The following is a 15404-nucleotide window of genomic DNA, read 5'->3' as shown; positions in this document are numbered from 1 at the left end:
GCGGCCCCTGGGTGGTGTAGTCAGTTAATTGTCAGATTCTTGGTTTCAGCTCAGGTCATGATCTCAGGGTCATGGGATCGAGTCCTGCATCAGACTCCGTGCTCAGCGCAGAGTCTGCTTGAGACTCTCTCTCCCTCTGCCCCTCCCTCTGCTCTCTCTCTCTAATAAATAAATTTTTCAAAAAATTATCTCTGTCACTGATTCAGTTTTCAATAGGATCTAACCTTTAGGTCTCTGCTTTTGTTGGATTTTAAAAATTTGATAATCATATTTTTCATCTGAAAGAAAAAAGACATGCAATAATATCTAAACTTTTCTTTGAGGGAGAATCTAGTTTTCAGGGGCTCATATGCTTTGATTTCTTAGACTGCCTTCTTCTGAACTACTGAAACATTTCAGTAGACCAGACAGCATCTCTGCTTGCTTATGTTTCACCAGGGACAGGGGGAGAGGAAGTGAGAATGTCCAGATGACTGGCAGGAAGGTGGGGAGAGGAGTCAGAACTTCTAGGTGCAGAGAGAGACTTAGATCATGTTGAACCAAAAACCTACTACACAGATAGTAATGAAAACTCTGGTAATCAACTGGGCTACTTCGTGAGACCCATCTACAAAGAGGAATGGAAAGTTCTTAACCTTCCTTTGGTGAGTTTGTGCCCGAATAGTATTGTGTGCATGGAAGTCTTTCTACCTCACTTATCCTACCTTCACCTCATTGTTCTTGTTTTGATTTACAGAAAAATGTAGACAAGGAGTTCTACCTGTTTCCCACAGTGTTTGATGAGAATGAAAGTTTACTCCTGGATGAAAATATTAGAATGTTTACAACTGCACCTCATCTGGTGAATAAGGAAGATGAAGACTTTCAGGAATCTAATAAGATGCACTGTAAGTATACACCATCTGCCAATATTAAGTTACTCCAGTACTGCTCATGTAATGCTTTTAATGAAACCAAAATGCTAATAGCTTTGCCCATTGATTAATTTTCAACAAACGATTAAATACAACTCTGAGGATAACATTGATATTTAAGGTATCAGTCAATTATTCTTCATTTCACTTAATCTAGAATAATAAAACATATAAAATATATCAATTAGATGCATGGTCCTTAAAATGTTGTCCCTGGATCAGCAGCTTTAGCATGACCCAGGGACTTGTTAGAAATGCAAATTTTTGGGCCCCAACTCCTACCTACTGAGCCAGAAACTTTATGGCTGGGGCCAGCAATCTCTATTTAACAAACCCTCTACATCAGGTGATACATGCGTAAATTTGAGAACTACTGGATTAGATACTCTTCTCATCTGTGGTTTAATAGTGACAGCCTCATTTTATTATTCAAAATGAAGAAAGATATGTTCTCTGTTGTCAATGAACTTCAATGGTTCTCACCCTTGACTACAAATTAGAATCCCCTGGGTGTCTTACTAAAACTGTTAAAACTATTTTTTAAATGCTCAGGGCAACCTCCAGAAATTTTTATTTAATTGGAACCTAGCATCAGATTTTCTCTTTCGTTTCCAGTGTAATTCCAGAGGTTTAGAGACAGTGAGCTAATTGTTCAGGATACCCACACTGCTAATGGACTACACATGTGAAAATCACTGTAGTAAGAGGAAACAAATGTAAAGTTGTGTTACAAACCGATGTTGTTTTTTAATTGAATCAATACTAGTAACAATCATGATAACATTCCTTTTGAGTTTGCATTTTTACATTTTGGTGAAGTCAAGACTATTACCTATTAGTAACAGCAGTGAGAGAAAACTTCCTGCGTTCACTCTTCCTCGTCATTCATGATGAATCGGAGAGTTTTCCATCCAGAGCAACAACACGTTCCCAGTCTACAGTGCCCAGGAATAGCTGTTATTATTCATTCATTTGGGTGCTCACAAACCTGACTCTTGAGAGAACTAAGAAGTGGCTAGTCCCCTTCCAGCCAGGGACTGCTCTGGGAGTGCTGGATACAGCAGAGACACTCCTGACACATAAAGGGGAGGGGAAGGCATGAACGGGTCTTTCAAAAATTAGATCAACAAAGTTGGTTCTAGAAAATCTGGGAGGTTGTCATGTAGGAGGACAGATGATAAACCACTTTCAAAATACCATTTCCCAACTTTTACAGCCATGAATGGATTCATGTACGGGAATCAGCCTGGTCTCAACATGTGCCAAGGAGATTCAGTCATGTGGTACTTATTCAGTGCCGGAAATGAGGCTGATGTACATGGGATTTACTTTACTGGAAACACATATCTGTCAAAAGGAGAAAGAAGAGACACAGCAAACCTCTTCCCTCAAGCAAGTGTTACACTCCTCATGCAGCCTGATGCTAAAGGTGCATTTCTTTAAAGTCAAGACAAGTCTCCATTGAATGGATTCATGTCATTTTGGTTTAAAATCCTGTGTTGGGTGCTAAACTCATCCCTTCCCCAAGCCTCCAAGTGTGTGCTCTTCCTTCCCTTGAAGAGCATGTCCGGGCCACTATTAGCTAAGTGTGTAGCAGATAGGTCTGTTTCCTGCTTATTGAGGGGAGGGGAGGGAGTGACAGGTGAAGAGTAGACTGTGGTTCCTCCCATTTCCACATAGTAGAATCCTCAGGACGCTCTCTTTTTAAGTTATGGTCCTTTTAAAGAGAGCTGGCAAGTCAGACTAGGAAGGGAATGACTTCTGTAACAGTTCTGTCATCTCTCTGTAGCCTTCATGTAATGTTGGCTTGTTGGCTGTTTGCAGTTGAGTGTCCTATGCTAGAAGGATAGCCATGCAACCTCAGAGATTTCTGCAGGCCTGGTTCTGAGTGAGTAAAACAAACTGAAACAAAAAAGCAAGGACTTTAACCAAAACATGAAACACACTAACTTGCTTCAGGCTTTATCTGGTTCATCATATGCCACTACAACGTAAGACAAGTCCAATGTCACCTCTTCCTTTATTCATTAGACAAGCGTAAAAACAACAGTCAACAAAAGACATAAAGCATCTGTTCTTGTGAAGTAGAAATTCTAATGCAGGGAGACAGACAAGAAGCAAGTATAAATATATATATATATATATATATATATATATATATATATATATATAGTGGTTATAAGTACTATAAAGAAAAACAGGGCAGAAAAAGGGGCTGGAGACTGATGGGGAAAGGTGGGTAACAATTCTCTGAGATGGTGACAATTAACAAGAAGCTTGAATAAAATGAGGACATGAGCTATGTAGCTATTCTGGGGAGGAGTGTTCCAGGAAGAGGAAACAGCAAAGGCAAAGGCCCTGAGGCAGGTACACACTTGACCTGTTCTAAGAACAGCAAAGAAGCCTCTGTGACTGGAGCAGAGTGAGTGGTAGCTGATGTGATCATCCAGGTGAGCCACGTTAAGGACTTGGGTGTTGATTCTGAGTGAGTTGAGGAGCCATAGAAGGTGCTGAGCAAAGGAGTGATGTGCTTTCTTATTTACCATCCCAGGGACTTTTGAGGTTGAATGCCTGACAACCGATCACTACACAGGAGGCATGAAGCAAAAGTACACGGTGAACAAATGCAAGCAACAGATTGACGATCCAAGCTTCTCCCTGGCAGAGAGGACCTACTACATTGCAGCAGTGGAGATGGAATGGGATTATTCCCCAAGCAGGGAATGGGAACGGGAGCTGCATCGCCTACAAGAACAAAAGTAATTCTCCAGACTCTGATTCCCATTTTTTTTTTTTTAGTTTTCTCTTTCAGAGAATTAAGAATTATGCTAAATTTTAGAAAAACAAACAGTTGCATTAAACAGTAACAATGGAACAATAACAACAGAACAATAACAAAATGCTTCCCAGGAACCTTTCCTCATTAATTTCTGTTCTCGCAATTTTCTCACAGGAAAATTTCCATCTGTCTCATTTGATTCTTTGTAGTCACTCCTCTTCCTTTCTTTTCTGTTGGATTGTCTTCTTATATTCATGTGCCCTATCTTGCTATTGATTTTCAAACTTGAACAAAAATTAATGCCTAAATTCAAAGCTAAAATATTATTTTCCTTATCAGCCATTTGCTGCTTCCCTTATTTTTCCTCCAGAGAGTTCCTTATCAGTTCAGTAATCTGTTCTTTCATATTCTTAAAACTATTATGTGTGAAGAATATTTTAAATTCTTGAGAGTAGGGATGCCTGGGTGGCTGAGTTGGTTAAGCGTCTGCCTTCGGCTCAGGTCATGAACCCAGGATTCTGGGAACGAGTCCCGCCTCGGGTTCCCTGCTCAGCAGGGAGCCTGCTTCTGTCTCTGCCTGCCGCTCCCCCTGCTTTACTCTCTCTCTGACAAATAAATAAATAAAATCTTTAAAAAGAAAATTCTTGAGGACAGTATAGTAGACATGGTCTTTGTCCTCTAAGAACTTATAGGAAAATATACTTCAAAACCACCAATAACATGGACATTATGGAAATGTAAAAAATAATAAGTTCATTGTGAATAAATGTAAGTAAAGCATCATTGTTGACGCTGCAGAAACTGCATGTAAAGCAGTATCACCAGAGACTTCTTGAAGACTTTTCCAACCACTTTGCCCTCTATCATTTCACATGTCCCACACTAACCTTTCATGGATATGATCTGAGAGATCGGGATGGACATGTGTTCAGATCTGGGGTACACAGCATCTCTGGTAACCTACAGCTGAGCAAAGCTTAGCTGGTTAGTTTGATTTCAATGGGGAGTATAAAGGAGTAAAAGGTTATTTTAAGAGGGGGTGGGGGGTAAGATAGTCAAAAGTTTACAAGAGCTGGCACACCTGGGTGGCTCGGTTGGTTGAGCAGTCAACTCTTGATTTTGGCTCAGGTCATGATCTCAGGGTCCTGGGATCGAGACCCACTTCAAGCTCCGTGCTCCATGGGGGGTCTCTTTGGGATTCTCTCTTTCCCTCTCCCTCTGTCCCTTTCCCTGCTTGCAATCCCTTTCTCTCTCTCTAAAATAAATAAATAAAAATCTTTAAAAAGGAAAGAAAAATGTACAGGGGCCATGAGGAGTCATTGCAAACTTAAGATAAAGGGAGTGGCTGAAAACACTCGGCCATATTGGCTCTTATAAACCAGAAACATTGCAGGAACCAGAGAACATTTCATCAGTGAAATCTGGGCTCAGAATTTTAGGGCTATAGAGAAACTTTAGAGATCATCTCATCTCATACTTCATTTTGGGGGTGAGGAAACTGAGGATCCACCAGGCAATGACTAGCTGGAGATCAGCTAGTGCCAGTCAGCACAGGTCTCAGATGGCTTCACTCCCAGAAAGGAGCACTTTCTACCAGGTCTACCTATTTCTAAAGTCTTATTCTTTCTTGCTGGAATGGGAGAATGCTATTAAAAATCAGCATAATTACTTGAGTGAAAACTATATTTTTATTCAAAATTTAAAACTCAATTTCCACTTTCATTAAGACAAGTACTAACCTTAGTTGTGTGTGTGTTTTGTTGAAGTGTTTCGAATGCATTTTTAGATAAGGAAGAGTTTTACATAGGCTCCAAGTACAAGAAAGTTGCGTATCGGCAATACACCGACGGCACATTCAGAGTTCCTGTGGAGAGAAAGGCTGAAGAAGAACATCTGGGCATTCTAGGTACGCTAATCATCGGGTGTGGGGTAGCGATGTGGGGCTATGTGCAGTGAGAGTACGTGTCCAAGGGTTTAATTTCTCAGTTCATAGTCAAAGCTATTCAAATAAAAATAAAAGTTATGCAATAAAAACGAGAAGCCTGTGTTTACTGAAGAATATGACCAAAATTTTGCTTATTTTTCTCAGAAACAATGTATTATCACATATACTAATGAAATTGTATGTATTTGGTGTTCATCAAATTGATGGCTGTCATTTTGGTGAAATTCCTAGAAATTAGTTCTAATGAAAGTCTTCACCAAATTCTCCCTGTTATTCCACCTCTCTCCCAGCTCCCAAATCATAGCTATTTGCTTTTAAAATTGCCATCTAGTGATTAACTCCAAGAGAAAAAAATGTACACATAGACAAGGAAATAAAGAAAGAAAAGTGTTACCATACACAAGGCATGGGGAAAGTTGCTTTCGATTTTTCAGGAATCCTTTTAAGAGAGAATGTCTAAGAACCTGACCAACAGTGGTCTTGGGAATTTTCTTGAAAATCATCAAGTGCAGGCGACTTCCCTCCCAACCTCATCGTATTTCCATACTAACAGAATACCTTGGCGTGTGTTATCCTCAGCCCCTGAAATAAGACACCCAAGGGGGAATGGCATTGTTGCTGGGTTGTAGAAATTCTTAGCAGCAGACAAGCTAAGATTGGCTAGAGAATAAGGTAGAAATGGGAGGGGTGGCCCCACCCACCCTTCCAAATGCCACAAATTCACACTCAGGAAGGCCTGGAAGTCCAAATGCAGAGAAATGAGAGCAAGTGTTACCCAATGACTCTTGGCCAGGGTAGGGTCACTGCTGACTCACCAGCATTAGGCCATTGCCCTGCAGGGCACTTTCAGGCCAAAACCTCCCGTAGGACTCTTGATGAGAGATACACCCTTGGTTTCCATTTATAGAGATAACCATTCCTCATGCTTTTATTCTGAATCCTCCGAGACCAGGAGTAAATCCAAGAGTAGTATAGTATGAAGCCACACACACTCCTGCCTTCATGCTAAGAAAGTTACCTGATCTTTGCTTCTTTTACTGAGTTAGAACTTCTCATCCAATAAGTATATAAACCATTCTTTTTTGCTCTTGCCAGGTCCACAACTTCATGCAGATGTTGGAGACATAGTTAAAATTATCTTTAAAAACATGGCCACAAGGCCCTACTCAATACATGCCCATGGGGTGAAAACAGAGAGTTCTACAGTTACTCCAACTTTGCCAGGTACCTATGGCGGGGCAGGATGGGGGGGGTGGTATTTTAATAGACTTTACAGGCTTTCCACAAATGACTATTATCAGAGACGTATTCCTTCCAAATGAGTGTCTTAAGCAAGTGAAGAAGGAAGTGGTTAAGATTGCATGCAGGGGGGTGCCTGGGTGGCTCAGTTGGTTGAGTCTGCCTTCAGTTGTGGTCATGATCTCAGGGTCCTGGGATTAGCCCTTATGTCAGGCTCCCTGCTCAGTGGGAAGTCTCCTTCTCCCTCCCCCTCTGCCACTCACCTCCAGCTTGTGCTCTCTCTCTCTCTCTCTGTCTCAAATAAATAAATAAAATCTTAAAAAAAAAAAAAAGAGACATGCAAGGAGGTATATCTGTGTATACTTCTCTATGCACAAATAAGGAAAGGGAAGGGAAGGGAGAAAGAGAGAGAGGGCAAGAAAGAGAGAGACCCACAGGAGAACTGTAAGGAAAACATCTGTGAGTACTGGATATCTACAAATACTCAAGATGGAGTGAGCAGAGATGATCTCTCCATGCCCAGACAGCATTTACCGCACATTGTGTGTGGTTGAATGTTTCCATGACTGTAGCTGAAGGCAGGGTCCTAAGGGCAGAGACTGCCACGTGGAATTTTAAATCCCCCAATTCTAGCCCAGTATCTGGCATGTACTAGAAACTCAGTAACTTCACTTAACACAGTGCAAAAGCTGGAAGAGGTTAAATACACGTGTGTATTTCCTTTAATTAAAACTATGTTTTTCTTCTATTAGTTGGAAAGTTGGCTTCTAGGAAAGGAATATTTCTTAGTAATTTAGCAGTTCCCCAATATGGCAAGTGAGAAAAAATGAGTGAGGAAAAAATAAATTACGCTATAAAGTTGCTCGTGTCAATTCAGGGCATTAGAAATAAAAAGCCCTGCCCTTGTGACTCTCACATTCTTCCAAAAGAGATAAACAAATTACATGGTATTAATTTATAAACAGTGCTATGAAAAAGATTAAAGCAGATGAGAGAGAGGAAGTAACAAGAGTGCTATTTTAGGTAGGGTGATCAGGAGGGCTTCTTTGAGGAGGTGCCACTTGTGAAGACATCTAAATACTAAGTCATGAGCCACAGGGAGTTACGGGGGAAGAGCATTGAAGGTCCCGAGATGGGAACAGCAAGGAGGCCAGAGGCCAGAGCAGAGCAAACAGGGGACAGAATGTGAGATGAGACCCAGGGAGGGCAGGGGGCTGGATGCAGTAGGAGGAAAGGGAATCCTCGAGGCCATGGTTAGAACCTTATATTTTATACTATTAATCAAGCTGGAGATTGATGATCTGAGGAACACTTTATAAAGGCCTCTTCTGGTTGACGTGTGGGTAAGTGACTGCAGAAACAGGGTAGAATAAAGGAACAGTTAAAGGACTATTGCAATAATCTGGGTTAAAAAAATGAGACATGGACCAGGGTAGACGTAGCTGAAGTGGTAAATTGTCATATTCTGGTTGTATTTTAAAGGTGGTGCTAACAATCCTTGCTGAAAGATCAGGCATTAGTAAATGTTAGGGAAGGAAGAGTCAAGGACAGCGCCAGGGTTTTGGACATCCACCATGGGTGGCAGAGCAGGTGGGGGAATGGAGAAGAGAAGGAAACATTATTTTTTGGCTTATGAGATTAAGAGTGTAGATGAAGAGATGATATGTTCAGGTGGTGAATCTATGCTTTATATTCTCAGTGAAAGATTCTGCTTACAAAAAGGGTGACAGTGTAGGGGTGAGTAAGATGGAGGACTTGAAGAAAAAGGAAAAAGTCTACCACATCCCTTGAGACCATCCCTCCTGTCCTGCTTGATTCCCTAGAAAAGGTTTGTCAGAATCTGGCTAATGAAAGTCTGACAGCATGAATATGTAACAGTGAGGTCTACGTAAATGGAGTGGACGGTGAGTGGCCACAGCTAAAAGTCAAGGTCTGGTGAACTGCTGGACAGGAAACCCGGAGGTGACTGGAAGCAGAGATCAGCCCGGGGAAGAGCCCAGAGCACATGGAAGAGGGTCAAGGCCTTGGCAAGTTAGGAGGGTAGAGCAACTGGCTATCTTCAAAGTGTCAAGGTCCAGGGTGTGACAGTGTCCTGTATGTGACAAAGCTGGGACAGAACAGCGTATGGTATGACAGAATGGGACAGACCCGAGAAGAGGTCATTGTGACAAGTCAGTGACCCATGAGATCCCAAGAGCTAATGGCTCCTCACCAGGAATTCTGGAATCGCTAGGGATAATGGTAAAAAAGGAGAAAAGGAAGGCCAAGTTGAGGCCAAGGGAATGACACAGGGCATGCAGGTACAAACACAGAGAAGGTTTGGGGAAGGTGCTCACATTGGGGGAAATGACTTGATGGTTGAAAACAGTGTTTTACAGAAACAGACTTCAAGCTAAAAAAAGATCTGTTACAAAATTCCTTCAAATTGTGATATTGGTATTGCCACATCCTGGCTTGGTGGTATTGCATGTGTGTGTCATGGTTAGTTAATTCATAACTGACAAAGAAGATCTAAAAGTATGTCTTACAGTTTGTCTTAACACTAAATCCCCGAAAACAATTTTGAGTGCTACTACTTTTTAACACTAATTACCTTGACATTTCCAGTTTCTAGGTCATTGGTTATTAAGACTTAGTGTGTGCGTGTGTATGTGTGTGTGTGTGTGTATCGCAAATATATACCAAATATAACCAGATACATTAACACTTGATTTATTTAGGTGAAACTCGCACTTACATATGGAAGATCCCAGAAAGATCTGGACCTGGAATAGAGGATTCTGCTTGTATTCCATGGGTTTACTATTCAACTGTGGATCAAGTTAAGGTAAACTTTAAATCATTTGTTTTGTGAAAATCCCCAAATTAGACACATAGTTGAAGGAAGATGAGATTAGAGTTTTCCTGTGATCCAATTCTATCTTAAAATCCCAGGAAAGGAAGCTTCTCTACAATTCACTTTGGTTTCATTTTTCGGTTTGTTTCTTTTTAAGGATAGAGTTGTAAGTGTGTTAACCCTATGACTGCTGATTATGGGTAACACAGAATCAAATATTAATAAGTACAGTGTTTTATTTCCCTTTTGACATAAAAATACATTAAACCCAAAGAACTGAGGTACATGATCTCAGAGCTCTATTAATGATAATAAAAGTGTTGATCTCAGTACTAGCACAACTAAAGCTATTTTATTGAATATTTCAAAGCCAACAAAACACTCAACAACTGCAAATCAGAACTTGTTCCAAGATTCTTTTGTAGAATTAAATCTCGAGTCCAAATCTCTCTCCTGAGCTCCAGACCTGTTTATATACCAGCCTACTGAACATCTCCATCAGCATGTCCCACCGGCACTGGAAACACAGCAACTCTAACATGGAATTGAGATTCTCCTCTACCTCTTGTATTTCCTATTACAATATGTGGCACCACGAGTTCCAAATCTACTCATTTGTTCAAGCTAGAACCCTGGGTATGAAGTATCTAGTTCTTCCCCCTGGCTCACACAGGCAATTCACCCACCTCCATAGAGCTCAGTCTATTTCTTCTCCCTGTCTCCATAGATAGGGTCCTCGTGATTTGCCTAACTACTACAATGGCCTCCCACGCTCCAGTCTCTTCCTCCTTCAATCCTTCCTTCACTCACCGCTAGGATGACTGGTCTAAAATGCAAATATGTTGCCATGTCATGTTCAAGTTTTCAATGGCTCCCTGTGACCCATACGATAGAGTCTAAAATTCCTGAACATGATAGAGCTCAAAGACCCTTCCAGACCTCATCTGTCATTATTGACACCCGCCAAACCAAACGTCTCATAGATTTGTCAGTTGTCGTCTTCCTCCTCTGTGTTCATTAGCACCTTATGTACCTCCATCACAGCGAGTGATTCATTTCTCCCTCCATTTTCTCTACTGGACTGAGTTCCTGGAGGGCACGGGCTTTGTTTGATTCATCTCTGGATTTTTAGAGACTAGCACTGTGCTTGATTTACGGAATAGGCCAACCAACACCGTTCGTTTGGGGTTCCTTTACATTGCTGCTCATTAGCTGAGCTAATATTTGGCCCCTGCACGCACTTCTGTTACTTCAGCATCACCCATCTGACCTACCTACCACTCACCGTTAGTCCAACTTATCCATAAGTGGAAAGTGACTGACCTGACAGCACCATGTTAGGCAAAGTCTCCAACTTAAATCGATCCCTCTGAATTCCCGAGGTCCCAGTTCTCTGAAATCCTGACTTCTATCACAAGGATGACCAAAGTTTTTGCTTGTTTTCAGGATCTGTATAGTGGATTAATTGGCCCACTGATTGTTTGCCGGAGACATTACATGAAAGTATTCAACCCCATCATAAAACTGGAATTTTCCCTTCTGTTTTTCGTTTTTGATGAAAATGAGTCCTGGTACATAGATGACAACATCAAAACATACTCTGAACACCCTGAGAAAGTAAACAAAGACAATGAGGAATTCATAGAAAGCAATAAAATGCATGGTATGAGACCTTATTCCAGCCCTATGTTCCCCCTTTTCTTCTTTCAAATAAAATTAGTTTGGAGACTATTCATTTTATAATAAACCAGTTCTGCCTCACGCTGTATGTGAGGTAGAATTCTGTCCAAAGGAAAACCACCTATTAACTTCTCTCCCCATTCCAAGGTCTCATTCTCTCTTAAATTCACAATTGGATTACGGCTTTTGGTGCTAAAGGACTAGAAAAGCAGTGTGACCTTATTGACCCTAAAGTATTCATTTCCCTGTCTGTAGGGAAATAGCTTCCATTATCTCAAAAAGATTCACATATTAACCTAGTAATCATAGGGTCAGTGAAACAGCCATTGATTTAAAATATCCTGAAAAGTGGGGCGCCTGGGTGGCTCAGTTGGTTAAGCAACTGCCTTCGGCTCAGGTCATGATCCTGGAGTCCCTGGATCGAGTCCTGCATCGGGCTCCCTGCTCGGCAGGGAGCCTGCTTCTCCCTCTGACCCTCCCCGCTCTCATGTGCTCTCTCTCATTCTCTCTCTCTCAAATAAATAAATAAAATCTTAAAAAAAATAAATAAATAAAATAAAATATCCTGAAAAGTAATTAAAAAAAAAACCATGTGATTTCCCCAGCTATTAATGGAAGAATGTTTGGGAACCTGCAAGGCCTCACGATGCACGTGGGAGATGAAGTCAACTGGTATCTGATGGGAATGGGTAACGAAATCGACTTGCACTCGGTACATTTTCATGGCCACAGCTTCAGGTACCAGGTAAGAGTGATCCGTGGTCATTATTCTTGCTCTATTGGAAAATGTTTTAATACAAATGAAAATATTTCCTCAGAGAGACTCATGAAAAAAAAAGTTTCAAGAGACAACTAAATTATATCCAAAGAATGTGCCACACAGCAATTTCAGTTGCTGTTACCAACCTTTGTTACAAATTGGGCTCTTCGTTGGATTTATAGTTTTAGTGGGTTTTCGTGGAATTCTGCTCACATATTGCTGGCCAAGGCATTTGAATAGCATTGTTAGCAGAGAGGTTAGGCAGGTTCACACAATGATGGATCAGAGAGTAGAGCCAAGACTTTATTATAAGCTTTACCAGTTCTAACTTCTGAATCTTAAACAGCCTAAAGTGAACAAGTTTATCATTTTTGTGTCGGGCAACTGATTGGTCTCTAGATCTCAATGCTGCTTCTGCTTCTCATCCAGTGCCGATTTCAGCAGGAGTCAAAAGCTCTCTTTCTTACCTTTGAGTTAATGTAGAAAATTCAGAAACTACCACAAAGCCCATTGCAGAAAAGGCCATTTTGTTATCTGTGTTTTGCTTTATGTAGATGTTACCTTCTTAGCAGACTTTCAATTCTGTCCTTGCAGAAATACCCCCCAACTACTCTGTGTCTAGTCTAGACTCGACCTGAACTGCCTCTGGTTCTGGCTTCTCCATGGGCCTCCTTTCCTGCTCCCTGCATTCCCCTCCCTGCCATAAAGTTTCACAGACCAGCTAATCTAGAAGAGCTTCAGCAAAAGTGAGATTAGGACCGAAATGAGGCCACAGCTAAATTCCCTTGTGTAACTCAAGCACTCTGATAAAAGACAAACTGGATTTGAAGTGTAAGAGCGCCAGGTGGTCCTAATGGATGAATGGACTCTCATCACATCTCCCCTTCACACCCACTTCGTGGCCCCTACTGCCAGACATTTAGCAGTACCAAGACCGCATACCTCACTGTTTGTTTCGGGCACACAAATGTGCAGGGTCTCTCTGTCTCTTTTTTCTTTCTTTAACAGATTCATCCACTTTTCCCAATATCCCTGAGCTGGCCAATGAAAGATTATTTGAATGAACTCTCACATATAATAAACATTATATAATATTTGTCATTTTTCTAATTAAGCACAGGGGCATTTATAGTTCTGATGTCTTTGACATTTTCCCCGGGACATACCAAACTCTAGAAATGTTTCCAACGACACCTGGAATCTGGTTACTCCACTGCCATGTGACTGACCACATTCATGCTGGAATGGAGACTACTTACACGGTTCTACCAAATGAAGGTGAATATCGAGTTAGTAATTCTAGAAGTCACATAGCATGAATATAATTAAGATGCACTACTTTGCCTAAATACTTTCCCCAATATGAAGCATTCGTGAATTCGCTGCCCTGATTTCTTCCTTTTCTACCTCCAAATAGGAATTTTTTTTTACTGCTAAAGGGTGTGGGATACTGCTTATCCTCTGAAAGCTGGTACTGATAACAGCACCAGAAGTCTCTCAGCTAATACAAATGACACCAATTTAAGGCAGTGCAATTATTCCTAAAACTGATATAAGGGAGTGGTCGTGTTATTTACCAAAAGACACATTTAGAGTTTAATTTCTTTCTTAATAGAAAACATTTAACTTTTTTTCTAGGTCTGGTACACAAGAAACTCCTCCCCGCCCCCAAATCAATATAATTTTAAATAGTCAATCAGGCAGAAATAATATCTTTCTCTACTTCTAGGGGTGAGGGGAAGTATTATTGATTACTGTTTGTCAGAGATTGTCTTAGTCCATTCAGGCTGCTCTAACAAAATATCGGACTAGGTAGTTTATAAACAGCATATATTTATTTTCACAGTTCTGGAGGCTGTTAACCTGAGATCGGGGTGCCAGCATGGTTGTGTGACAGCCCTTTTCTGGGTTACAGACTTCTTATTTTATCCTTGCATGATGGAAGGGACAAGCTAGCTCTTTGGGGCCTCTTTGACAGGGGCACTAATCCCATTCACAAGGGCTCCACCCTCATGACCCAATCACCTCCCAAAGGCCCTACCAAGTTGCTGTCAACCATGGGCAATAGGTTTTCAACATAGGAATTTGGGGGGACACCAAGGTTCAGACTATAGCAAAGATCCAGCAAAAAAAAATAGAATCTAAATTCCATGTTTCCCCCAGCCCAGCAATAATACTCCCTCCTGAAGCACAGGAAACACAGGAGAAGGAACAGCCCTTTCCTGGGTAAAAAGTCACAAAATGTGTTCTATAGAGTGAAATCCTGCTGTGTGGTTGCAGGCTTTGGTGTTTCTTGGGTCTTCTGAGTTCAGAATTGTTGGAATTGGCGATGGCCAATCCAACAGGGGGAAATGATGTAGAGAAAACAATGCCTTGTGTTTCCTCTTTAAAACAGGCATTAGGGGCGCCTGGGTGGCTCAGTCGTTAAGTGTCTGCCTTCGGCTCAGGTCATGATCTCAGGGTCTGGGGATCGAGCCCCGCATCGGGCTCCCTGCTCCGCAGGAAGCCTGCTTCTCCCTCTCCCACTCCCCTTGCTTGTGTTCCCTCTCTTGCTGTGTCTCTCTCTGTCAAATAAATAAATAAAATCTTTAAAAAAAAATAAAAATAAAACAGGCATTAAAGAGGACATATAAGTGGAAGAAAATATAGAAATAAATCTCTCAAAAATTAAAAGTCACTCAAAGATCAACCGTGAGTGCAAACGACAAGTTTTCATTTCTGCTCCCGGGTTTTACACAGACACCTCGTAACATGAAAAACGGTTCTCTTAAAGCCTTTATTACAAAGAGTGGGACTGGGAGTACCGGAACGCCAAAGACTGGCAGAGGTAAATAAACCGTTGGGTTCAGTGCCAGTCACTACGGAACAAGGTGAAGAGTCAAACATGAGAAAGAAAACTGCAGTGTTTAAAGAACATCAGCACACACGTAAGCCACCACACAAAACAATGATCCTGCTCTGAGGGAGCACTGAGGCAGGCATTCTGGAAATACATGTGTGCAAATGCCTCACGTGCAGAGGATGCGGCTGCAGGCTAATCATGCACACCCAGACACTGACAAGATTCCTCCTGTGGAATTAGCCTGGAAGGAGAGGGAGAGGATTGCTTGGTTAAGAGAAGGGAGATTGTTTTTAAAGCCTTAGAGAAAACTGTAGAACAAACCGCAAATGGGAAGGGAAAACAAACATTGGGGAAAAGATTAAAGAGAAATTGGCTTCTACAAAAGGAAAAGGTATCGTATAGAGTGAAA

The 15404-nt window shown here is 41.3% G+C and overlaps 1 protein-coding gene across 3 annotated transcripts in view; it reads left to right on the top strand.

The window, feature by feature from the left end:
- The window catches only part of CP (ceruloplasmin), a 59034-nt gene that overhangs the window by 29308 nt on the left and 14322 nt on the right, over positions 1-15404 (top strand). For 2 of the 3 annotated variants that reach the window (XM_031041480.2, XM_081827542.1), the window contains exons 10-18: positions 737-887; positions 2131-2343; positions 3466-3673; positions 5460-5599; positions 6734-6862; positions 9598-9704; positions 11160-11376; positions 11999-12138; positions 13269-13431. In XM_031041480.2, coding sequence (XP_030897340.2) covers positions 737-887; positions 2131-2343; positions 3466-3673; positions 5460-5599; positions 6734-6862; positions 9598-9704; positions 11160-11376; positions 11999-12138; positions 13269-13431 — 1468 coding nt within the window. Of the gene's footprint in view, positions 1-736; positions 888-2130; positions 2344-3465; positions 3674-5459; positions 5600-6733; positions 6863-9597; positions 9705-11159; positions 11377-11998; positions 12139-12747; positions 13432-15404 lie in introns of those variants that run through there. The other variant, XM_081827546.1, reaches the window with a different exon arrangement.

This window comes from Leptonychotes weddellii, chromosome 1 (assembly GCF_054177405.1).
Source record: "Leptonychotes weddellii isolate Sample4059 chromosome 1, ASM5417740v2, whole genome shotgun sequence".
In the NCBI taxonomy this organism is placed as follows: domain Eukaryota; kingdom Metazoa; phylum Chordata; class Mammalia; order Carnivora; family Phocidae; genus Leptonychotes; species Leptonychotes weddellii.
This window is presented reverse-complemented; position numbering and strand designations above follow the sequence as displayed.